The 24291-nt window shown below is 44.0% G+C and overlaps 1 protein-coding gene across 1 annotated transcript in view; it reads left to right on the forward strand.

The window, feature by feature from the left end:
* The window catches only part of PKHD1 (PKHD1 ciliary IPT domain containing fibrocystin/polyductin), a 980909-nt gene that overhangs the window by 180233 nt on the left and 776385 nt on the right, over positions 1–24291 (forward strand). Inside the window, exons 26-30 of the mRNA XM_030198735.1 lie at positions 2130–2235; positions 8406–8681; positions 12581–12711; positions 12869–13004; positions 23063–23258. Of these exons, the coding sequence (XP_030054595.1) occupies positions 2130–2235; positions 8406–8681; positions 12581–12711; positions 12869–13004; positions 23063–23258 (845 nt within the window). The remainder of the gene's footprint in view (positions 1–2129; positions 2236–8405; positions 8682–12580; positions 12712–12868; positions 13005–23062; positions 23259–24291) is intronic.

A 24291-nucleotide genomic window follows, 5' to 3' on the forward strand; every position in this document is an offset into this window, starting at 1 on the left:
TTTCAGATTTTGTCTGCATGCTTTTTGTGTGTCCTGTATTCTGTATTGGGTAAGGACCTGTCTAAGTTCTGCATTTGTGACTGAGGTAAGAATTCTGATAGCTGTAGTATCTGTTTAGGCTCTGTAGTCCAGCTTGTTTTAGTTTCCTGGTAGTAGGTATATTTGTGTTCACGAGTCCAGTGTAATATTTATAGTGCTGTCTTTTCAAAGATAGCACTGCTGCAGTTTAAGTCTTTGGGTTTAGTGCTATTATGGTGTAGTAAGTTTTCTACATAGATTATGAGTGTCTTTTTGCAGGGTTTTGTGTTATTTCACAAAATGGCCTTATTTGAAAGCAGGCTCTGGGGCAAGGGCTGCCAAAAGTAGCACTTGCCTCCCAAAATAAAAATGCTCAAGACCAGTGGTCTCCACATTCTGTAGGGTCATTCTGCTTTAAACAAAGTGTCTGGCAGCAGAAGGAGCATGTACTGTTGCTGAGGTGTTAATCACACTTTGAATATTTTTAGTATGGCGAGTTGTAAGGGAGATAGCTCCATGGTTGGGGAATATGAATTTTGTGATACAGAACTGGAGATGCAGGGTTTACATTGATATTCTTTATAATCCACATAGCAGAATATGTTGAATGATGCTATCAATTATGGTGCAAGTGCAACGTGATGCATGTGGGAAACAGGAACCTGAACTATAGCTGCGTAATTCAACACATTAGGAGTCAACGACCAGGAAAGGGACCTAGACGTCATCGTTGATAATATCCCTTTCTCACTTGTAAAATATACTTTACGTATGGAAAATGCATTATAAGTGAGCCAGACCATGTTTCCAGTAGGAACAGTGAAGAAGAGGGAAGGGTTTTGCCATTCTTGAAAGACTTGCAGCAGTGTGGGTCAGTTATGAGGTACTTGATGTTTGTCAGGGTACTGAGAATAAATCTTACAACGTATTAGCATAATTAATCTGTGGAATCTGTTACTGGAGGATGTGGTCAAGGGGACTAACAAAAGGTTTCAAAAAGGTTTGGATAAGTTTCTTGAGGAAAAGTTCTTAAATAGTTATTAGTCAGGTAGACTGGGAAAGCATTACTTATCCTTTGAAATGAGTGATGAGAAATCTGATCTACTTTGTGATCTGCTGGCTGGGCTGGCACAAGGGTATCTGACACCCTAAATAAACTTTCACTGTGTTCCCCCCTACCTCCACCACCAAGGCTTAAGGTCCTCTCCCATCATGTCCAGCTTCTTTCCTTCCCTTCTCTACCCCCCCCCCCCAAAAAAAAAGTGGTCCAGCATCTCTATGCTACCCTACCACCCCTCCCCATGGTGTACAGCATCTCTCTCCTTCCCTCCCGCCCACACTCTAAAGTGTTATTTCCTCCTCCCCTTCCCCTCCAGGTGTTCAGCATCTCCCATTCTCTTTCTCCCCCCACAGGTGTCATGCCTTTCCTTCCCAAACCTCTCCAGGGCAATGCTGGGAAAAAATTGGTATACATAAAAAGACTCACTGATTCTGGTGCAGGGCACTGAGCATCTGCACATGCTGAAGGTCTGCTGTATCCCCCTCTGAAATAGGAAATTCAGAGAAGGTGAAATTTGGCGGCCCTTGAGCATATGCGCTCAAGGCCCTATGCTGGTAGCAAAGAGTCTTCTGTAGACTTGCTGCCTGCCACATCCCTGTCTCCTCTATTGTACCACCCTAGTTTATCTTGTGGTCGTGCCAGCCCTGCTTTTTGGGGACTTGTGATCTTGACTGACCACAGTCAGAGACAAGGATGCAGGGTTTGATGGACCTTGATCTGACTCAGCATGGCTTATGTTTTGTTGTTATATATAAATCATCAGCTGCCACAACTTGACATTTCGTCCTTTAGATTGTAAGCTCCTTGAGCAGGGACTGTCCTTCTTTGTTAAACTGTACAGCGCTGCGTAACCCTAGTAGCGCTCTAGAAATGTTAAGTAGTAGTAGCTGCCTTGCTTTGTTTGATCTTTGTACACAATAAAGGCATATATTTTGCATTGATCTATTTGTGAGGGAACTCCACTGGAAATTACTATTCATGTCTAAAAGGATGGAGACTTTGTTTTAGCACAGAGTGTAAAGTACGGCCCTGCTCTTGTGTTTTTCTGCAGGTCACTGTGCATGTGAATGATATCCCAGCCAGCTGCTCTGGATCCTGTTCTTTTCAATACCTCCAGGAACTAACACCTGTCATTACTGATATTCAGTACTCCTCAGGTATATGATTTGTTGTTGCTCTTGAAAAGAGAAAAATTTGCACTGAAATCAACATAGAAAAAATAAACTAGATCTTTGGCTATTTTATGTAACTGTTAGCTGTCTATTGGGGATCTGTTATTTCATTTTGTTTGGATCATTAAAAACAAAGTGGATATTTGTTAATGTGTGTACTTTTACCCACATTAGAAAAGAGGAGTTTCTGCAGAGTTGTTAAGGTAGGGGAATAAACTATGATCATTTTTAAATGTACGCTTGTAGTTTTTCATGCCTCAGCCATTCACGAAAGTAGAAGGTACCATGTAAACGGCTACATGTGAACCCACAAAATTTGAAGCAAATTGCAATAAAGAAATTCACGTTTCTTTAAAATTTTCCTTAAAAACTGCCCACATAGTTACAAATATCTGTTGGTACTTGCCAAATTTATACCATTTCTCAAAATCTACTCATCCTAGGTGACTTCAATATCTATGTTGACGATGTCAACAATTACAGAGCGAGGCCTTTTTGTGATTTCATTTTGGACCTATCCCTACAACAATGGATTTCTCTCCCAACTCATATAGTAGGTCACACACTTGACTTGGTCCTCACACTAAATGATTCCAATGTGTCACCTTCCACCTTTTCTGCTACTCCTCTTTTGTGGACAGATCACACTTTGATCCATTTCAACCTCTCACTTTCCATCGACCCAGTCCAACCTCTTTCTCACCAGAGGAGATGGACTAGGGCCCTAGCTCAGATTGATCCTATCACTATTCTTCCTCCATTTTTTTGCAGTTCCAACAGATTTTTCTTCCCATTCACATTTGTGCACATAGCTTTCCATGTGCTTAGTGAGTTTGGGTGTTTTTTTATATTTACATGAACTTTTCCTCTGCTATCATGTCTATTCTGGGGGTGACTTTCCGAAATCCCCTGTTTCCTTTTGTCACCCCCACCCTCTAGTTTAAATGTCTAGAATCATACTGTCTGAATTTCTCCCCAAGGATCCTTTTTCACATCACAGAAAGATGTAGCCCATCATTACAGTACAGCCTGTTACTTTTCCACATATTACCCCATTCTTCTATGTATCTAAAACCTTCTTGTGGTAACCAATTTCACTATTCCTAGAGAGGGGTTAGATAATTAAACCTGCTGAGATGAGTACAGAGATCTCAGTGGGGCATTCTGCTCAGACAAATAGGCAGATACTAGGAATGGTGGGTAATATATTCCAAGAAACACCTTAAGGAATCAGACTGGAATTTCCATGGCCATCTGTGTATAACCCCCTATCAAATAGGGATTACTAACAGATAGAATCCCTGGTTGGACGTCACTGGAGGAAGTGACTGGATGGTCTCTGGGTGGGAGGAAGCCCAGCCCATGGGAATGTTTATGGAATAAAGTGCAGAAAGAAATTGTAGGGAGAAAAGGGTCCCTTGGTTGATTTGGGAGGAGTTGTTGCATGTGAAAGCACATGGTCCTTGGTTTTGCCTCTGAAGAAGGGCACAGAGTGATCTCTGGTTGCCTGCAAGCCCTGGCCAAGTGACCAGGGAGGAGAAGGGGGATCATGGAACACCATCTTCAAGTGGGCAGAAATTATGGAGCAGTTATTGCCATTCTCACAATAACTGGAGAAGGAACAAGAGCTCTGGTAGGATTCGGGGTCCAATCCAGGAGCAGCACATAGAGCAGAAAAACATTTGCTCAAAGCAGGGGTATGACCCAGCAAGGTGCACTCGTGGAAGGAGGACAGCCCTAAAGGGGTCTGTGCCTGGTGGAAGAGGAAAGATTGGGAGTGGGAGTAATATAGCCCATGAAACAACACCTGGCTACCAGTATAGGTATGGACAGGAGTATTTGTCTATATGTAAATAGCCCCAATTTAAGAATTCCCTGTACATACACCTGTGAGATGGGGATTCCCAGATAGTCTTGGCACTGAAACTGAGAGTTGAAACATTTGGATCATATTGAAGGAAAGTTCAAGTTGCTAACTGCCTTTGGCAGCCAAGTTTAATAAAAGTTGTTTGCTATAAAACCTCGTGAAGTGCAGCGTGGTTCCTGGACTGAAGAGCGTAGCGGAAGCCTGACTGGCTATTCCAGACCACTGACCCATAAGTACATAAGTAAATAAGTACATAAGTATTGCCTTACTGGGAAAGACCAAAGATCCATCAAGCCCAGCATCCTGTTTCCAACAGTGGCTAATCCAGGACACAAATACCTGGCAAGATCCCCAAAAAGTACAAAACATTCTATACTGCTTTTCCCCGAAATAGTGGATTTTCCCAAAGTCCATTTAATAATTGTCTATGGACTTTTTCTTTAGGAAACCATCCAAACCTTTTTTAATCTCCGTTAAGCTAACCGCCTTTACCACATTCTCCGGCAACGAATTCCAGAGTTTAATTACACGTTGAGTGAAGAAACATTTTCTCCAATTCATTTTAAATTTACTACATTGTAGCTTCATCGCATGCCCCCTAGTACTAGTATTTTTGGAAAGCGTAAACAGACGCTTCATATCTACTCGTTCCACTCCACTCATTATTTTATAGACCTCTTCATATCTCCCCTCAGCCGCCTTTTCTCCAAGCTAAAGAGCCCTAGCCCACTCCCAGCTTGACTGGAGTTTGAGTGAAGGCTTGAATTTAATATACCTGGGACCAGAGCTAGAACTGGGTGAGACCCAGACTACATGTATTTTGTCAGTATTAGACCACATAACACATCGTGAATAAACTTGCATTATTACTTTAATATTTACAGTGGGGATTTTTACAGCTAAGGTAGGCTTCTCACTGCTGGCAACATTTGCGAGTGGTAAAATCTTTAACTCTGTCACAGTGTCTCTTGATCACTAGCTGCTTAATAGATGCATATTTTGACTTATTTAGTATTAATTTAATACTAACAGATAAACTGAGGGGTGGGTGTGGGGTAGATAAGTAGAATGGCTAGAATGGCTATTGATTGCCTGTTGTACACCAGCTTAAGTAAATCGCTGTCACACCCCTCACCTAGTTGAGGAACCCGCTAGAATCCTGCAGCATGCCTAAGAGTCTTGTGAGTCTTTACTTCCTGGTTGCTGCACTTCCCTTTTATAGCCCCATACCTGCCAAGTCTCCGGCATTCAGTGGGAGAATCCCGCTTTGGCCGGTCATCTCCCGCACTCCTGCCAAAGCGGGAAAGTCTCCCCCTGAGACACACGCCACTGCCACCACTGCTTCTGCTTCTCTCTTGCTTAGCAGCTGCAGCAAAACAAGAAAAACAAGCACGAGGCCACAGCAACCTTCAGGCATGCACTGTCGGCTCTGCCGGTCCTCTGCCCCCAGAATGGGAAATTGATGACAGCAGGGGCAGAGGACTGCAGAGCTGATAGCGCATGCCTGAAGACTGCTGCGACCCCGCACTTGTTTTTCTTGTTTTGCCGGGGCAGCGAGGAAACACGGGATACTGGGTTGAAAGGGTGGGGGAAGGGGGAAAGGGCGTCGAGATGGAGTCAGGAGGTAATAGAACAGAGGGGAGAAAAAGAAAGAAGAGTGGGGATGCTCTATGGAAGAGGAGTATAGAGAGAGAGAGAGAGAGATGAAGAGGGGCATGGAAAAGGGCAGGGAAGAGACAAGCTAAGAAGGAAGGGAAGCAAGGGGGAAACCTTGGCTGGTCAGATGGAGAGAGAAAGACGAAAAATGCTAGTAGGAGGGGCAGAAAGAGGGAAGACGCTGGATGGAAGAGAAGTACAGAGAGACAGATGAGTGGAAAGATGGAGAGAGAAAGAAGGGACATGGAAAAGGCCAGGAGAAGCTGCTGGGGAGAAGCATGGGGAGAAATTGGGAGAGACCCTAGCTGGTCAGATGGAGAAATGCTGGATGAAAGGAGGGAGAGAAAGGGAAAATGCTGGAAGGAGGGGGCAGAAAGAGGGAAGATGCTGGATGGAAGGGTAGGGAGAGAGAGGAAAGACACTGGAAGGATGGGGAGAGGATATACTGAGTTTAAAAGGGTAGAGAGAGAGAACTGGCTAGAAGGAAGGGGAGATGGAGGGAGACTATGGTTGGAAAGATTGGGAGAGGGTAGATGGGTAGAAGGATGGGGAGAGAAAGAGGAATGACATTGGATGGAAGGGTAGGAGAGAAAGAGGGAAGGTGCTGGATGGAAGGGTAGGGAAAGAAAAAGGAGATGCTGGAAGGATGTAGAGAGAAAGGGGGGACACTAGAAGGATGGGGAGAGAAAAAGGGGAGATGCTGGATGGAAAAGGGGAGAGGATAGAGTTGGTGAAAGACGAGAATAAGAGGAAGGGTATGGGGAGAACAAAAGTGAGGAAAAGATGAAAAGCCGTAGACAGATGAAGTAAAAAGAGGGAAATTAAAGAATGGATAGTAAAAATGAATTAAATCTGGCCAGAGAGAGGCAGAAAAATAAATTGAAGAAAACAAAGAAAAAGGAGAGAAAAATGACAGGAAACCCTGGCAAGAGAGTTGAGAGAAGAAGAAGAAGAAAAGAAAAATCAAGGGACTGAGAACAACACAATTAGAAAAAGTAAATGGCTAGACAACAAAGGTACAGAAAATAATTTTATTTTTAATTTAGGATAAAGTAATGTGGTAGTTGTGTTAATAAAGTTTAATAAATGCAAATAAAACATAAAATAGAAAATAAGGTGATACCTTCAATGATTTTAAAACATTTTTGATTAGTCTTGAGACCAGCACTTCCTCCCTCAGGTCAGGAGAAGATACCATAACAGCATTATACTGTCCTGACCTGATCTGAGGCAGGAGGTTTTGGCCTCTGAAAGCTAATTGAAATTTGAAAAGGGTATTAGGCTAGTAAATAAAATATTTTCTGAAATGGCCGTGGGATTGAGGTATGCCAGGGGGCAGAGTCATATAGAGTAGGTGGAGCTGAGGCAGAGTGGGGTGGGGATGGGGGCATGTACTAAAATCTCCCTATCAAAAATTGGGACCCTTTGGTAGCTCTGTAGCCCTAGATAGGGCACTTGACAGATGATCTCACTTCCTGGCTAGGGATATATAAGGAAGTGCTTTACACTCCTCCAGTGCCTTGGCAACAGGTTTCTAGAGTTGTTCTTATTCCAGTGTTTGTGACTTTGCCAGTCCTGTTTGTTCTAGCCTTGCTTGTTCCTGAACCCAGTCTTGTTTGTTCTAGTCTTCAAGCCCTGCTTGTTCCTGCACCCAGTCCTGTTTGTTCTAGTCTTCCAGTCTTGCTTATTCCTTCACCCAGTCCTGTTTGTTCTAGTCTTCCAGCCCTGCTTGTTCCTGCATCCAGTCCTGTTTGTTCCAGTCTCCCAGCCCTGCTTGTTCCAGCCCTCCAGTCTGGCTTATTTCTGCTTCTATTCTTGCCTGTTCTGGTGTTCCTGCCTTCCTCTGTTCCTGCTTTCTTGCTTTGTCCTGTTCCTGAGGTCCTGCCCATCTATCCTTGTCCTGTCCTATGTACCTTTCTGTTCCCCTTTAACCCAAGGGCTCTTTTAAGAGCCAACCTCCTGTTGACGGTCTCAACCCTGTCTGGGTATCAGGGCCCTGACAGCTTTGACATCCTAGTTTTTGCATCTTCTGCTACCAGCAGGGACCTGCGCTGCACCAGCGCAGCACAAGAAGCCTGCAGCACAGGAAGCCTTATCTCATCACCCCCAAGGGCTCTTTTAAGAGCCAACTGCTTGAGGGTCTCAGCCCTGTCTGAGTACCAGGACCCTGCCAGCTTTGGGATCCTAGTTCTGGCATCTGCTGGTACCAGCGGGGATTTGTGCTGTGCCAGCGCAGGCCAGGTATCCTTACCTCTTCTCCCAAGGTCTGTTTTAACAGCCAACTGCTAGACTGTTTCAGTCATGTTCCAGCTAGTCTGTGCTAAGTGCTGCCTAGTCCTGCACTCCAACCAGTCCAAGGCAGGTCCTGCCATTCCCAGCTTCCCAGACTCAGTCCCATCAGCAACCGTCAACAAGGACCTGCGCTGCACCTATGCAGCACAGGTAGTGCCAATCTCGTCACAGTTCAAGAGATCACCTTTCCCTAACTGTGACAATCTCTTTATAAAAGTAGTAGAAAAATATTAATGAATAAATATTTACAAAGGTATAAATTGACCAGTATATACTTAGAAACAAGTCTGAGTGATTGATATTTTTGTTCATCTTGATCTTGTTCATTTCTTTCTTGTAGATGATGGCATCATATTTGTAGTTTATATCACTGGATCTGGGTTTACTGAAGACAAGGATGAATTGCAAATAAACATTCACCAAACAAGCTGTAATGCCACTCATTTAAATGCAACAAGTATAACTTGTTTTATGGATGCTATACCAATAGGAATGTATTGCGTCACCCTACTTATCAGACCCTATGGCTTTGCACTGAATAAAAGTGGAGGAGACATCTACTTCATTGTAAAGCCAAGACTTTTGGCCATTCACCCTTCTACAGCCTCAGAAATTGGTATGTATTGAGCAAGTACAATATTAATAGAACTTCTTCTCTATTTGCAAAGAATTTTTGTGCTCATAATTTTATTATTTCTCTTGAGAAAAGAAGGATTCAATAACTATGTAATTAGGGGTTTGATTTGTCAAGGGATGTCTTCTAATCTTTGTGCAGATAGATTGTAAATGAAATTCCCTGGATCTTTTCTATGTGCAAATCAAACTAGGCAGTTAAATAATTTAATTTAAATGAACAAACAAATATCCTGTTATTTCTGGATGCGGTAGTTGGTGGCAGAAAAAAGACAAACTATTTGAAGGTCCCATGTAGAGGTCTGCACGGGAATGGGGTTTGCAGGGATCCCGCGGAGTCTGCAGGAATCCTGCAGGAATCCCCTCCGGGTCAGTGGGAGTGCCGCGGGGATGGAAATAAACATGCGGGATTCCCGTAGGGGTGGAAGATATTCTGGCGGGATTCCTGTGGGGATACGTGCACATACCCTTGTTTTAGTGGGCGGAAACCAAGCTCTCCTCCAGTACGAAAAGAAGGATGCCCTCAACTGCCCCGTTGCAGGGGCGGCCAAATTTCAAGGGGGGTGTTGGGCAGAGCAAAGGCGTGGATGTGCTCTGAGAAACATCCATTTTGGGCGTCCTTAACTGCTCCATCGCAGAGACGGCCAAATTTCAAGGGGGGTGTCGGGCAGAGCAAAGGCATGGATGTGCTTCTCGGAGAAATGTCCATTTTGGGCATCCTTAACTGCTCCATCGCAGGGATAGCCAAATTTCAAGGGGGTGTTGGAGGCATAGCGAAGGTGGGACTTGAGCACCTAACACTTAGACGTCCTTCATCCATAATCTAAAAAAAAAAAAAAGGACGTCCCTGATGAGCAGTTGCACGTTTTCACCCGGGTCTCTCTCTGTCTCAACTCAAGTTCAGCAGGAGATTTGCTCAAGTTGTATGTAGTAAGTCTTCCAAGCACTGCCAGACCTCGGTATCCACAGAAGAGAACTGCACAGAGGTGAGCTCAGCTGACTACTTTATTTTTTATATGTGTATAGGCAGTTTATTTCTCTCATGGTGGGAACTGGCTGTTTGTGAGCTGTTTTACTGCAGCTAAAGCATTAGCATACCCACTTGTTTCTTTTGTTGAGGGCATTGTGCTGTTTGGGTGACCAATAATTCTCTCTATTTTAGTATGGAAAAAACTTCAGTTTGTTTTATGTATTTATTGCCCTTTTTCTAAGATTCAGTATATTAATGAGTGAAGAAATATTTTCTCTGATTCATTTTAAATGTATTACTCTGCATTATGTGCCCCCTGTCCACTCCACTCAGCACTTTATACTTCCTTTTTTTATGGGGACGGGCAGGGATGGAGGAGATCACTCACGGGGATGGGCGGGGACGGAGGAGATTACTCATGGGGACGAGTGGGGACGGGTTAGATTCTGGTGGGGTTGAGCGGGGACAGGTTTGATTCCGGCGGGGATGGGTCTTATTTCTGTCCCCGTGTAACTCTCTAATCCCAAGATAGAGGAAACTTTTGCCATAGCTAAACAGGAGACACCTTCCTAGCTCAAAGACTGGCACTCAGATGGAATAGGAGAGAAGCTCAGATATGAGTCTATTAGCAATACAGATTTTGAGATTATTCCAAAGATGTTAGGGGTTGATATTGAAAGGCACTTATCCAGGCATCAGATACTGCTAACCTGGTAAATGCCAGTGAGAGGGATATTCACCATCCAAGCTCCAGAGATCTCCCCAGCACTGTCTAGATATTGCTGCTGAATATTTCCTCTGACTGCCTTGGCATTATCCAGACAATGCCATGGTGGTTTGTGGAACCTGGGTGGAGCTGGAGTTTGTCTACTTAGCAGTGATATTCAGACCACTAACTGGATACCTAACCAGGTAGTAAAGACAATAAAAAGACAAGTACACGAGCTTTAGACACTGCTGTTTTGGCACAGTTATTTCAGTACCACTATTAAGGTGTTGGAGTTTTTGCTGTAAGAATTTGGGGCACAGGAATTGGCAGCATCTAAAATTACTCTACTTCACCCCCCATCATGTATTGACCTCCGGTAGTTGTTGGGAGAAGAAGCTGTGCCTGCTCGTTGCTGCATCTGGGGTCATTGGGCAGAAGGGGGATGTCAACTGCTCCGAATGGTGCCTCTGAGGAAGGATGGTACTTCAGGAAGCCTCTGTCCTCCCTCACAGGCACTGCCGGGGACAGCCCATATTTTCTTTCTTCTCAAGGTCTAGCCCAAAGGAAAAAAAAATCTCTCAAGATACTTGAAGCATGCATGTTCCAACCCACAGCATCCACAACCCCAGCACCGAAAGCAGTGGGGCTGACCACCACCAAACACCCCACCGGAGCAAGGGCATGATCAGCAGTACCCACATGAGAGACAAAGGCGCAAAGTATTTCGCCTTGGCACCAGCCCTCCCAGCTGAGAGCAAGCCCATCAGTGCCTGCAGAAACACTGTGAGGCTGGGCCAGTGCAGCCTTCTTACTATGCACACCTTCAGAGAAGCGTGGAGCTGGCACAGCAGACACCTGGGGCTGGATGAGTTGTTGTCGGTCAGGGCTGGCGGTACCCTGCAGTGACACAGACCCCTGGTGCCAGCAGTCACAGCATGTTGGGCCAGTGTTGCCCTTGCTGCGGTGCAGACCCTCAGCAACAATGGGGGTAGGGCATGCACAAGGAAATGTGGGCTGGCCCAGGCAGTGCCTGAGAGAGAGAAGACAGAACTGGCTTCCTGAAGAACCACTCTTCCTCACAAGTTAGTGCTGTGTGCTAAGAACTGGGGGAACCGGCTTCAATTCCCAGTGCATTGCCTTGTAACCCTAAACATTTAGGACTAGATTCTATATCAGACACCCGAAAAATCAGTGCCCCCCCCCCCCCGCCTAGGTGTATTCTATAAAGTATGCTTAAATTTAGGTATACCTTATAGAATATGCCTAAATTTCCATGTGGATTATAGAATACACCAAGCGACTGTCTGCACAACTAAATGTAGTCACAGGCAGCTACGCCTAGTAAACCTTGGTGTAAATGCTGACGCCTAAATTAGGCATGGACCAGGTATACTCTATAACAATACGCATAGATTTTAGAAATGCCCATGACCCACCCATTCTACAGCCATGGCCATGCCTCCTTTTCAACCATATAACTTAAAATGTATGTGCAACACGTTATAGAGTACTCTTAGACAGTTGTGCATGTAATTTCTAATTAATGCCAATTAGTGTCAATAACTGCTTGCGCCAATTATCAGCACTGATTGGCTTGTTAAGTAATTAAATTGCATGAACAAATCCAGAATGCAACCGGATTTGCACACACTAAGTCACGCTATATAGAATCTGGGGGGTTAACCCTTCCTTACCCTAGGTACAAAACTTAAATTATTAGTCCACTAGGTTTCAACATCTATGCAATAGGTAAACCATTTTGGTTGTACCACAAAAAGGCAGTATATTAAGAATCTAAGAATAATTTCAGTCAAATCCATCTGTAGAGAACCTCCAATACATGGTTATTGGATGGATTGCTTTGGTTTGATATGCTTGCTTGCTTGCTTTATTTGTTTATAATTGGTGTTTTCTTTGCTGTGTGAGATTTATACTGTTTTGTGATAAAAATTTTATGTTTATATTTTGCTATTTATTGTAATTGTTTTGATTATATATCTATATCTATCAATCGATCAATCGATCGATAGATAGGTAGATATGTTTTATAATTGTAAGTAGTTTTGAGCACTGGTTTGGAAAACAGATAAGGAACAGATATAGAAGTAGATGAATAGACTTTGAACCAGCAGTAGGCACATTCCATGTAAAAAGGAAAACTGTTTTACCCTTTGTATTAGATACATGAAAATTGATTTTGCAGGAGGCATATGGATCACCCTAAGAGGTACCAGTTTGACTGGGGTAGAGCTGATATTATTTGGGTCTCAACCTTGTCTGGTAAATATGAGGTCCAGCAACTCTACTGCCATCAAGTGTAAAGCACCAGCTTGGGTAAGGAGTTATTTCAATTGTGTTCACCACTCACAGAACTCTGCTTCCTCTTTCATTTCTCTCCCAAACCTTAGCACTAAAGTATATGTTGATCTGAAAAGCAAAAATGGGTCTTTGTACATTACACTAACTTACTTTCCACAATGTTTGTATCCAGGCAGGTGGCAATCACACTGTGGATGTGGCAGTGAGAATTGGGAGCCATACTGCTGTTCTCATGGAGTCTTTTAAGTATAATGTATCTTTGAACCCAATTATTGTCTCACTGAGCAGAAACATCACCAGCATTGCAGGTAGCACTCTGTCAGATAAATGCTATTATTTTATGTATCTATATGATTATGTTTATAGGCTCACTTTTATACTAATTTAACTACTGATTTCTTTGACAAATCAACAGTTTGAGAGATGAGCACATTCTTTATTGCTTTGGGTCAATAGTGTTACTGCAGATGAAATATAAGTATCCTTAGAAATTACTAAGTTACATTGTGCTGCATCACTATCCAGCTTATTTTCAAAAGTGATAGCCGGCCATCTTCCGACACAAATCGGGAGATGGCTGGCCATCTCCTAAAACCGGCCAAATTGGTATAATCGAAAGCCGATTTTTGGACACACTCGCCTGCATTCCGTCGCGGAGGCGGCTAAACTTCAAGGGGGTGTGGTGGCAGGGTAGTGAAGGCGGGATGTGGGTGTGCTTACGAGATGGCCGGCTTCAGCTGATAATGGAAAAAAGAAAACCGGCGATGACGAGCATTTGGCTGGTTTTACTTGGCCTATTTATTTTCACGACCAAGTCTCAAAAAGATGCCCAAACTGACCAGATGACCACCAGAAGGAATCGGGGATGACCTCCCCATACTCCTCCAGTGGTCACCAACCCCCTCCCACCCAAAAAAAAACTTTAAAACATTTCCTTCCTAGGAGGGGAAGCCAGTCGGCCAGCTCGTAAAAAAAAAAAAAGGATCTTGCTGATCAGTTATGTTATGACTTACTTGTTCTGGAGTGCTGTATTTTGTGATACTGTTTTGAGAAATGTTCAAGAAAGACTTCATACAAATGAAAGAAGTCCCTGACGTGCACTTCCATTAATAGCCGTCTTTCTCTCCAAAAGTGCACTTCTCTTAATGGCCGGCTTTCTCCCCAAACAGGGAAATCAAAACAGTTTTTGCTTACAGTTTTTTTTAGTAGTAACAGTGGGATTTGAACCAGCCACCTCTGCATTACAAGAGCCATGATGTAACCACTTGGCCACAGCTCCACTTACTTGGCTGTCCCTCCCTTTTGATTATACCCCGTCAGGTCTCTCTCAGCCAATCACAGTGTGTTAAGCTGTCTGTGAGTGGCTGAGAGAGACCTGGAGGGGTATAATCAAAAGGGAGGGACACCCAATTAAGTGGAGCTTTGGCCAAGTGGTTACATCACTGGTCTTGTAATGCAGAGGTGGCTAGTTCAAATCCCACTGTTACTACAAAAAAAAAAAGCAGTGTACACAAAGTTTTGATTTCCCTGTTCAGGGAGAAAAACGGCTATTAAGAGAAGTGCACGTCAGGGACGGTCATCAAGGGAAAATGCACAGCAGGGACTTTTTTCATTTGTATGAAGTCTTTCTTGAACATTTCTCAAAACTGTATCACAAAATACAGCACTCCAGAACAAGTAAGTCATAACATAACTGATCACCAAGATCTAAACATCCAGAAGTACCAGTGCACTGCGAATGCTGGCCCCTCCCACGGCCAAATGCCTTGGATTTGGCCGGGTTTGAGATGGCCGGTTCCAGTTTCCATTATCGCTGAAAAACAAAGTCGGCCATCTCAGACTCGGCGATCTGTGGCATTTGGTCGGCCCCAACCGTATTATCGAAACAAAAGTTGGCCGGCTATCTTTTTCGATAATACGGTTCCGGCCAGCTGTTGCGGCGCCGCCAAAATAGATCGCCGGCTATCAATTTCGCCGGCGCCGTTTGATTATGCCCCTCTATATTTCCTCCAATAAATCTCAAGTTAATAGATCTCTTTTCCCCTTGGAAGAAGGAATCTTTACAAAAATAAAATAAAATAAATAAACCCATTTTTTCCAACAAATTTTATTGATATGACAAATTCTATTGGCGTACACAAATCGGCTGTTTTTTGTTTGGGACAGAGTTGGCATTCTTGCATTCGTTTGAATTTTTTTGGGTTTCATGTTTCATTTTAAGCATGCTTTATTTGAAAATAATATGCAAAATTTACAAATGACATCTTATTCACAAACTGCATGTGCTAGAAACAACGGGGAATTTAAAAAAATGTATTCACTTATTTTCAAATGAAAGAAATAAAGCATGGTTCACTGTGTTTCACTTCATTTGAAAATGAATGTGCATTCTTAATTTGTGATATATGTTGCTAAAATTAAACATTTGCATAGATGTGCTAAAAGGGGTTTTTCAGTTTCTTTCTATGGGAAAATGCTTGATAATTTTGGTGGAGCATAGTTCTATTATGGGAGGTTCAGCACAGTTGCTTCTCTGGAGGTATGGCACATTTCCTCGCGGCATGCAGATCTCTTCTCCTTCTTGGACTGTCGAGCGCTGAACTATCTCTGGAATTCAGGTGCAGATCCATCTCTGATTGGTATGCAGAGTGCCGCCTATGAATGCAGTGCACGAACTGTCTCATTCTGTGGTGTGCGACTCCTTTTCTGCCTCTAGAGCGTACCTCCTTGTCGATCTGTTATATCGCTGAGTAGATTTCAGCTCCATTTTTGTAGGAGAAGCTATGCTCCATCTCTGAATTTGAACCACAATTCCCTTTTCTGGAGATGGGTTATGTTTCTTTCTCTGGATCCAGGACACTGCTCCATCTCAGTATATGCCGCAAAGGTTCATCTTTGAGAGTGGTTTTCATTTCCATCTCTTAATGTAGAGTGTGGCTCCATTAGAGATATGGGGTTCTGCTCTGTCTTAATATAGGATTTGCAGTTCTATCTCTGATACAAACCAAGGCTCTGTGTTGGTTTGCAGGCCACATCTTTAGCTCTGAGTGTGGGAAGTTTCTCATTTCTGTATGTAGAGCTCAGCTCCATATTTGCTGGTGAGCTACATGCTTGTCGAGGCTTATTTCTGTTGCTGTATTTATGACATGGGAATTTCTCTGTCTCAAAGTAAGGCTATCCTCTTTGGCAATGGCCTTACTCTTTCTTCATGTGCAGGCCTCAGCCCTGATGCTCGAGCCTAGCTTTCTTCTTCCGTATGGAATGTTATTCCTCCTTCCTTTCCATGTTCACTGGTGTTTAACTTTACTGACTCTGCTGTCACTGAGCCACCTGTGAGTGGTGCCACCTCTGCCTCAAGAATCTAGCTACATGTCAGGGGAGCTCCATTGCCTTCTATCTTTCTTCATCTCCTCTGATGGCTAGCATTTTTAGAGTTTATGGTGGTTGGAACTTGTCCACTGTTTCTGGGATGCTTGTGTCTCATGGTTGGTGTCTTCTTGATACCACCGGCAGTCACAATCATAGTTGCTTTCACAGGCTTTTACTATGTAGTTTAACTTTAGCCCAGTTGTACTATTCCTTCTGGAATCTTTTTGTGGTGTTTTGCTTGCCTCTTAGTTAGTCAAGGGGTACTTGTAGATCCCTAGTCTCTGGGCTAGCTGCAGGGGAGGTCATTTTCCTACTCCTCTGTGCTTAGGGTTATATGATATGACCTGTTGTCACACCCTTCATTAAGATGTTGGAAGACCTTTTCCATTCTTAGTGTAGATGGGGTATTAAAATAAATAAATAAATAAATAAATAAAATGCTGGGTGTCCCCTGTAAAGGAGCCATCCTGGGTCTGCTAGGGTTGCCCCAGGGTCTGCTGGCACTTTGGGGGGTTTTACATGCAAATGATGTGAAATGGTGCCTGTTTATGGTTAAAAAAAAAATAGAACAAGGATTGGATTCAGGAAAATGTGACCTGGATGGTGGCACAATTTTTATTAAAGTGTAATGTAATTTACCTTGTATTTTGTATGGAAATCCATTTTCTCCATACACTTTAATGGGAAAATTTGATTTCAAAGTGGAGTTTGTGGAAAAGTTTACAAACTATAAAAGTTAGTTCACCTGCCACAAGCTAGCGTCTGATTGGTGCTGCTAGGTCAGATGGCCTAGCTGCAGTCCTGTTGCTAGGGGGAGGCAGAGCTGGATACCAAACTTGCCAGGGTTGCGGTTAAGCCACCCATTTGGGTGGGTTTTCGAGCGGCTGTGGTGCAGGATTGGGTGGGTTTTTGCGGCCGCCAATTGGCCGGATTTCCCGCTGCCGGGGCTTCTATTGGTCCAATTTGGTCAAATAGAAGCCTTTCAGGGGCGGGGTTGACGTCAGGGGTGACGACGGGGGCAGGGCTAGTGATGCGGGAGGTGGGGTTAGTGACACGGGAGGCGGGGTTAGGTGACGTGGGGGCGGGGTTCGGTGACGTGGGAGACGAGGTTGGCTGCGAGCGGTTTTTGGGCGGGTTTATGGCTGGTTTTGGGCTGGGAAAATTTTTCCCAGCTGGCAACTTTGTTGGATATAAGCAGAGGGGCTGAAGACACAGGAGAAGACAGACCTGTGTGTGTGGAAGGTGCTGTGCCTGTGTATGTGTGAGCATTGATTTATACAGGAGAGAGAGCTTAAATAAAGAGTTGTCTGATACAAGGTGAGAGGAACTGAAAACACAGAAGAGACAGGACCGGTATGAGAGGTGCTCTGTCTGTGTGCTTGGAAAATTGAGTGTGGATGAGGAGGAAAACCTCAATAGAGTATAATTTGACTGTATCAGAACACCTGGTGGTATAGAGAGAGTGGAATTCAGTAAAGCTGAGAGACTGAAGGTACAGGGGAGATATACCTGCATGAAAGATGAGCTACTTATGTATGTATAAGAAATTTGTGTGACTAGACAGGCTGATAATCACACTGAAAATCACAGTATACCTGATAAATTTGCTAAGTGGTTATACAGAAAGGCTTGCCTGAGTTTGAAATAGGCTATAAGCCTGCTGGTAACAAGTGAAGGTGGCTAGTGACACTGAGTGTGCAGGAAAACTGTTGTGTTTCCGCTGATCTGTCTCAGAGCAGAGTTGTGGCTACAGTGCATTTGACTAACACTTTGAGTGCAATGCATATGTGTTAATGGGTGGTTGTACTGAGGGGTCTGCCTGAGTTTGGAGGGACTACAAATTGTGTAGAAGCCTGTTGGTGAAAGGTGAGTGTGCAAATCTGGTGTGTTCCCACTGACTTGCCACGAAGCAGGGTTGTGATCACCTTGCACCGGTCTGCAGTGAGAATTGGTGCTGATTAAAAATTGAAACAGGACTGCTGTCCTTAGCTGAACTGCTGTGTATGAGGGCAGTGAGGTATGAAATGTGTGACTGGTTACAAGGTGTGATTAACATACATGGAAGAGTGTTCCTCATTAGGCAGGGAAAAGTAATAAGGCAGGTCCTGCAATAGGGAACATTAATTATCTATTGATTTACTCTAGATAGGTTGGCCACAGTTTTGATAACCAAAATCCCTATAAAAATTCCCACAGGATAGGGAGACAGGGTTTCAATTTCTTTTGGTTAACCAGAGTACAGGTACAGAGGCTGTTGGGCAACGCAGGAGGACCATCGCAGGAGCGACACGTGCACCAACTACCATGAAAGACAAAAGTTACCATCATTCAAGAAAGTTCAACTCAAGCAGCTAAGTACAAAAATCACCACCTACACCATTTCAGAGACTTTAAACTTACACATCAATACTTACCTGGAGGTTTATGCTGAGATTCAGTTACATTGCAAAGTGAAGGAAGTGGACATCTGTAGGAAAGTAATTGACACAAAGAATCAATTTTCTTGTTAAAATTTCATAGTTAAAGTAAATTCTGAGTAACAGAGAAAGTAATTATTTGTACTACTAATCTGATTTGTGGTGTTGAGAATTTCAGAGGAGAGTTTATTGATTGAAAGTTGATACATTTTCTGAAAAGTTAAAAAGAAACATCTTGTGCAATAAATTATTATAATTTAAAAGTTAGTGTGCAATATTGTCATCATTAAAATTTTGTAACATCTAGGGAAATTCGCTTAACATCTTGAATTGCACACTGTATAATATACAAAATACAGAATTTCCCCACCTTTCTTTGTACCTTCCCTAAGTGGTGAGAGTTTAGCGTGGGACCCTACACTGTGATTTTTCCATCGTACCACCCTCTTTACAAAACCTCACCCATAGGGGATCTACATTAGGCCTTGGGAGGTGATTTCACCCTTAGTTGCTTACATTTCAGCCATGGTAGTTCTTCTCTTTTGCTTACATCTTCGGTGTTTTCAGAAACTCTTTTGAGTTCACATGGTGCTATCTTTGGGGTTGTTGGGGTTGTGCTGGGCTCATTTGTTATTTCTCAACAGAGAGAATTTGCCGCTTCCTGTTCTCATCTGGGAAGTGATCCTTGGTGTACTGGTTTTTCGTCTCCTCTTTCTCCTTCTCTTCAGTTTCTCATCTGGGCCTAATGCCACATTTGATTCCGCTTTAGTCTTCCACTGGTCCTTCCAGGTTTGGATTGCTTAGCTCGATGTCTGTTGCTTCAGGCTATTACATTCAGTTTACCTTGCTGTTATGTACTCTGGATTTCCACATCCTGAGACTTTTCAGGCTTCTTGGACCTCTGTTCTCTGTAGTTTTTCATTTACCCTGGTTTGGTTCACAGGTGGATCACGGCCTTCCACATTGATTTTTGCCTCAACCTTGACACACCTTCACTTTGGGGTCTGTTCTTTGGCGATGATTTCCAACAGCTATGTCTTTGTGTTAGATTTTCTGATTCTTTCTTGGGTCAGGGCTCTATAGCTATTCTACTTTTGCCTTTGACATCAAAGGTAGCTCGCATTATCTTTTTCTTCTGTTTCTGTCAGCCCACCCTTATGGATACTGCTTTGCTACATCCCATTAGTCTGGACTGGTCTGGTTTGACAAAAAGGAAGGAAAAAATTATGTCTTACCTGATAATTTTCTTTCCTTTAGTCCTACCAGACCAGACCAGTCCATACACCTGCCCACTATCTATTGATTCCTTTCATTGTCCTGTGGCATACCTTTCCTTTCATTGTCCTGTGGCATACCTTTCCCTCAGTATCTTGGTGGGGGGGGGGGGGAGGGGTTGTAATTCTGTTTAGAGATATTTTTCCCTGGGCTTATGCTTACACTTCTACAGCATTAGTGAAATACCTGTATGCCAGCAGTGTATATGTGTATGCACCTCCTCATTTCTTGGAATTATTAGCTGAATGAGACAGAAGGTCTCGAGTTTTCATCCTGGCCACTAACTGGGTCAGAGGCACCACTGTTTGGATAAATGAAATATTGAACATTCCAGGCTGCACAATATCCTGAAGGGGTATTTCATAAGAATTGTTATCTCTGCCTCCTTCCGCTGGTAGATGGACTGGTCTGGTAGGACTAAAGGAAATAAAATAGTCAAGACATCTATCTTGCATAGTGTGTATTTGATGGAGAGGTGTATACATAAACAGAGCATAGGCAGAACTCACACTTATGCGGTAACTTCTAGAACACTACAAGTTATACATCTGTGTCTGGCATTTAGGAACAAGCACTTTCACCAGCTCTATGGCTGCCATTAGTGCTCATGTCTAAATTATAGGTGTGTATTTCATCTGTTACACTAGTATTTTGTAAAGGTAAATTGCCAACTACTTTCCTTTGTAGAATAGGTGGCACATAAGCGCACTGTTCCAGAATTACCCCCAGATGTGCTTAAGTGGGATTTTATTACATTGTCCCAGCAAAAGTGTTCAGAACACATATTCCCCCCTCCCCCCCCCCCCCCCCCCAGATATTCAAAACTATTTAACCAGCCAGCAGTGGCTCCTGGCCATTTAAATAGGGTTTAAGTGCCTAACTGCTGATATTCAGCTATCTCCCACTGAATATCCTGGTTAGCATCTAGCCACTTAGGCATGGATATTCAGCACCTAGCTGGCTATATTGAGCGGTCAGAATAGGCTGCTTAATAACACCTATTTGTGACCACTAAAATGTTAAATGGTGAATATTGGCATTGAATATTCATGGTCAGTGCCGATCGTGGCACTTATGTGGGCTGCCTCACATGGCCTGAATATTGGGTCCATAGCACCTACTGTTATGTGATACTAGCTGTGTTACCTGGTGTTGCAATGTAAATCCTATATCTTTCTATTTTTGGCCCCCAGCTCTGTGGAATTCACTACTGCAATATCTTAAGGTAGAAACATCATATTCCTCCTTCAGTTCTGAACTGAAAACATATTTATTCCACATGGCATTTGACTGCCAGTGACCCTGCAAGTGGGATGCATTGACTGGGGCCAGGAAGTAGCAGTCTGTGAATGAATGACTTTCTGTTACTACAGGTTGTGTGTGTTGCTCTGTCCTATCATAGGTTTTGCATTTTTTTCTAATAATATGTAGTTTACGTTTTTAAGCTCATGACTATTTGTAAACCACCTGGACTTGTGCATGAAAGAGGCGGTATGTCAAATTAATAAAGAAAAACCGTATTAGAAAATGGTCATACTTTACATGCAAGGAGGGCAGGTGATTTTCAGACAGTTATTTCAAGTGAATGAAAACCTTTTACCCATGTAGATGATTTTGAAAACTGTTCTCACTGTGCTCAAATGCCAGTGCAATGGCAGTGCAATCATCAGTGAGTCCTAATGGTTCTCATTTGGAGGCTGTGTCCCTTGATTTCTAGTAGAACTAGTAAAAAAGGCCCGTTTCTGACACAAATGAAACGGGCGCTAGCAAGGTTTTTCCTCGGAATGTGTATGTTTGAGAGAGTGTTTGTGAGAGTGACTGTGTGTGTGAGAGAGAGAGAGAAAGAGAGAGTGTAGGTGCGAGTGTGTCTGTGAGTGTGTGTGTGAGAATGAGAGTGTGTGCGAGTTCGTATGTGAGCCACAGTGAGTGTGAGAGAGTGTGTTTCACACAGATACAGTGTGTGTGAGAGAGAGTGTTTGTGTGAAACAGAGTGTGAGAGAGTATGTGGGCGATAAACAGACTCTCTGTGAGAGCGAGAGTGTATGAGATCGAGAGAGTGTTTGAGAGTGATGTGATACAGTGTGAGACATAGAGTGTGTGGTAGACAGTGTATGAGAGTGAAAGACACTGTGTGTGTGCCAGAGATACCTCCCCCCCTCCCTCTGTGTGGTCGCAGGACCCCCTCCCTCTGTGTGGTCGCAGGACCCCTCCCCCCCTCAGGTCTCCCCCCCTGCTTTCAGGTCTCAGGACCTCCTCCCCCCTCCGTCTCTGGTCTCAGGACCCCTCCCCCTCCCAGGTCTCTGGACCCCCTCCCCTCTGGCCTCAGGACCCCTTCCCCCTCCTTGTCTCAGGCCCCACCCCTGCTGCCCTTGCCGTCACGCCCCCCAAGGTCGCAGCCGCTCACCCCTTCACCCCCCAGGGTGCCACTGCTCCTCCCCTCCACTCCCTCAATGTCGCCACAGCCACTGCTCCCCCTCCACCCCCCCGAGGTCGCCGCCACTCCCCCCCTCAGTCCGACATCAGCTTAGCTGCCATTTCCGGCCACTGCTGCTTCTCCTGTAGAGCAGCAGCGGCCGGTACAAAAAGAAACAAATTGAACCTGCAAAAATGCTTTTAAAAAGGAAGCAGAGCACCGCAGGCAACCATCGGCTGTCAGCTCTGCATCCGCTCCTCCTCTCACCTCTCACGTCACTGCCCCTGGAGTATAACCCCGGAGGAGCGCAGCAACATAAGAGGTGAGAGGAGGAGCGGATGCAGAGGTGACAGCCGATGGCTGCCTGCGGTGCCCCGCTTCCTTTTTGAAAGAATTTTTGCATGTTTAAGTTGTTTTTTTTGTTTTTGTACCGGCCGCTGCTGCTCAACAGGAGAAGCAGCAGTGGCCGGAAATGGCAGCTGAGCTGATGTCGGACGGAGGGGGGGAGCAGCGGCGACCTGGGGTGGGGGTGGAGGGTGGAGCAGTGGCTGCAGTGACCTCGGGGGGTGGGTGGAGGGGGGAGAGCGGTGGCAACCTGGGGGTGGTGGAGGGGTGAGGGGCGGCAGCCTCAGGGGGGCGTGGCGAAGGACTGAAACTGCGCCTCCAACGTTCCGAACGCTGCTGTGTTTTGATTGGGCACTTTTGCTGCTGACGCACCCGGAAGTGGGAGGCGTCAACAGAAGCACGAATGCCTCAAGGCTTGTGTCCACGCAGTCAGCTTCAGAACGTTGGAGGTGGGTTTTATTATATAGGATATAGGATATTGGTACCATTCTCAGGAGCTATGTCATAGGTGTGCTGCCACTTGCTTAATGTTTTCTTTTCATCCTAGGTGATCAGATACTTCATATTGGAATGCAGACTTTTGAAAATTATACCGATTTGAATGTAGAGGTAAAAATTCAGGAATCACTGGCAAATGTTGAAGACCTAACAAGTGATGGTATTAAGGTTACCTTGCCTCCTCTGCCAGAAGGGTTCTATAACATTTCTGTCACTATAAATGGAATCAGAATCCATATATATGGGTAAGGAAAGAAATGCATAGTGGATAACTGTGTTTAAGATGTGACGCTCACTGAATTTGCCTCTAGGAAATAGATTAGTATTAATTTTTCTCATGTTCAATGTTAACATCCATCATAAATAATCCCAATTTGACTCTTAAATTAGCCATCATAGTCCTTCCAGATTCTAAGAGCAACCAAGGGTCTCAGAGGCACCCTGCTTATCATTTGGCTTATTGCTGCTGCAGGGCTGGGAAGAGGAGGGGTGTGTGTGTGTGGGGGGGTGCAACAGCTGATCCCTTGCCTCAGGCAGAAATTGCCTTGAGCTGCCCCTGCTGACAACACAAAATAATCTGATATTTTGTCAGGGGTTACAAACATTTCTTTTCCCCTCTTGCTGATGATCACAGAGTGGAATCTGAATAATTATTCTTAGAACTGAGAACAGGAAATAATCTGATGCTATTCTGTAACAGGTTAAAACACATCTCTCTTTCCCTTCAATTGGGGATTGCTGAGTGGGAAAAAATAGTGATTCCTGTTTCATGGACTAAGGATGATTCTGGGGAGGAGGGAAGGAGAAAGGAATTGGGGACTTTACATACCACCTTTCTGTGGTTTTCGCAACTACATTCAAAGTGGTTTACATAGTATATACAGGTATTTATTTGTACCTGGGGCAAAGGAGGGTTAAGTGACTTGCCCAGAGTCACAAGGAGCTACAGTGGGAATTGATCCCAGTTCCCCAGGATCAAAGTCCACTACACTAACCACTAGGCTACTCCCATTGGGATTTGCTTATGTAATGGGCTTTACCTTTCTATTTCTATATTTTTAAATTATCTTTTGTTAAGTGTGAACCATTTTGAATGAATTTGTTTTAGTAAGATGGTATATAAAACTTGGTAGATAAAACCTAAAGCACATTAGTGAGGCGATGTGGCTGAGAGTTTTGTTAATGCTACTCATATTGTATAAAGCACCTGCTTCCACTGCAGGAAGACTTCAGTTGCTCATGCTGCACAAACCTAGTATAAGTGGGATGGAACTGATG

Source organism: Microcaecilia unicolor, chromosome 3 (genome assembly GCF_901765095.1).
Source record: "Microcaecilia unicolor chromosome 3, aMicUni1.1, whole genome shotgun sequence".
Classification (NCBI taxonomy): Eukaryota; Metazoa; Chordata; class Amphibia; order Gymnophiona; family Siphonopidae; genus Microcaecilia; species Microcaecilia unicolor.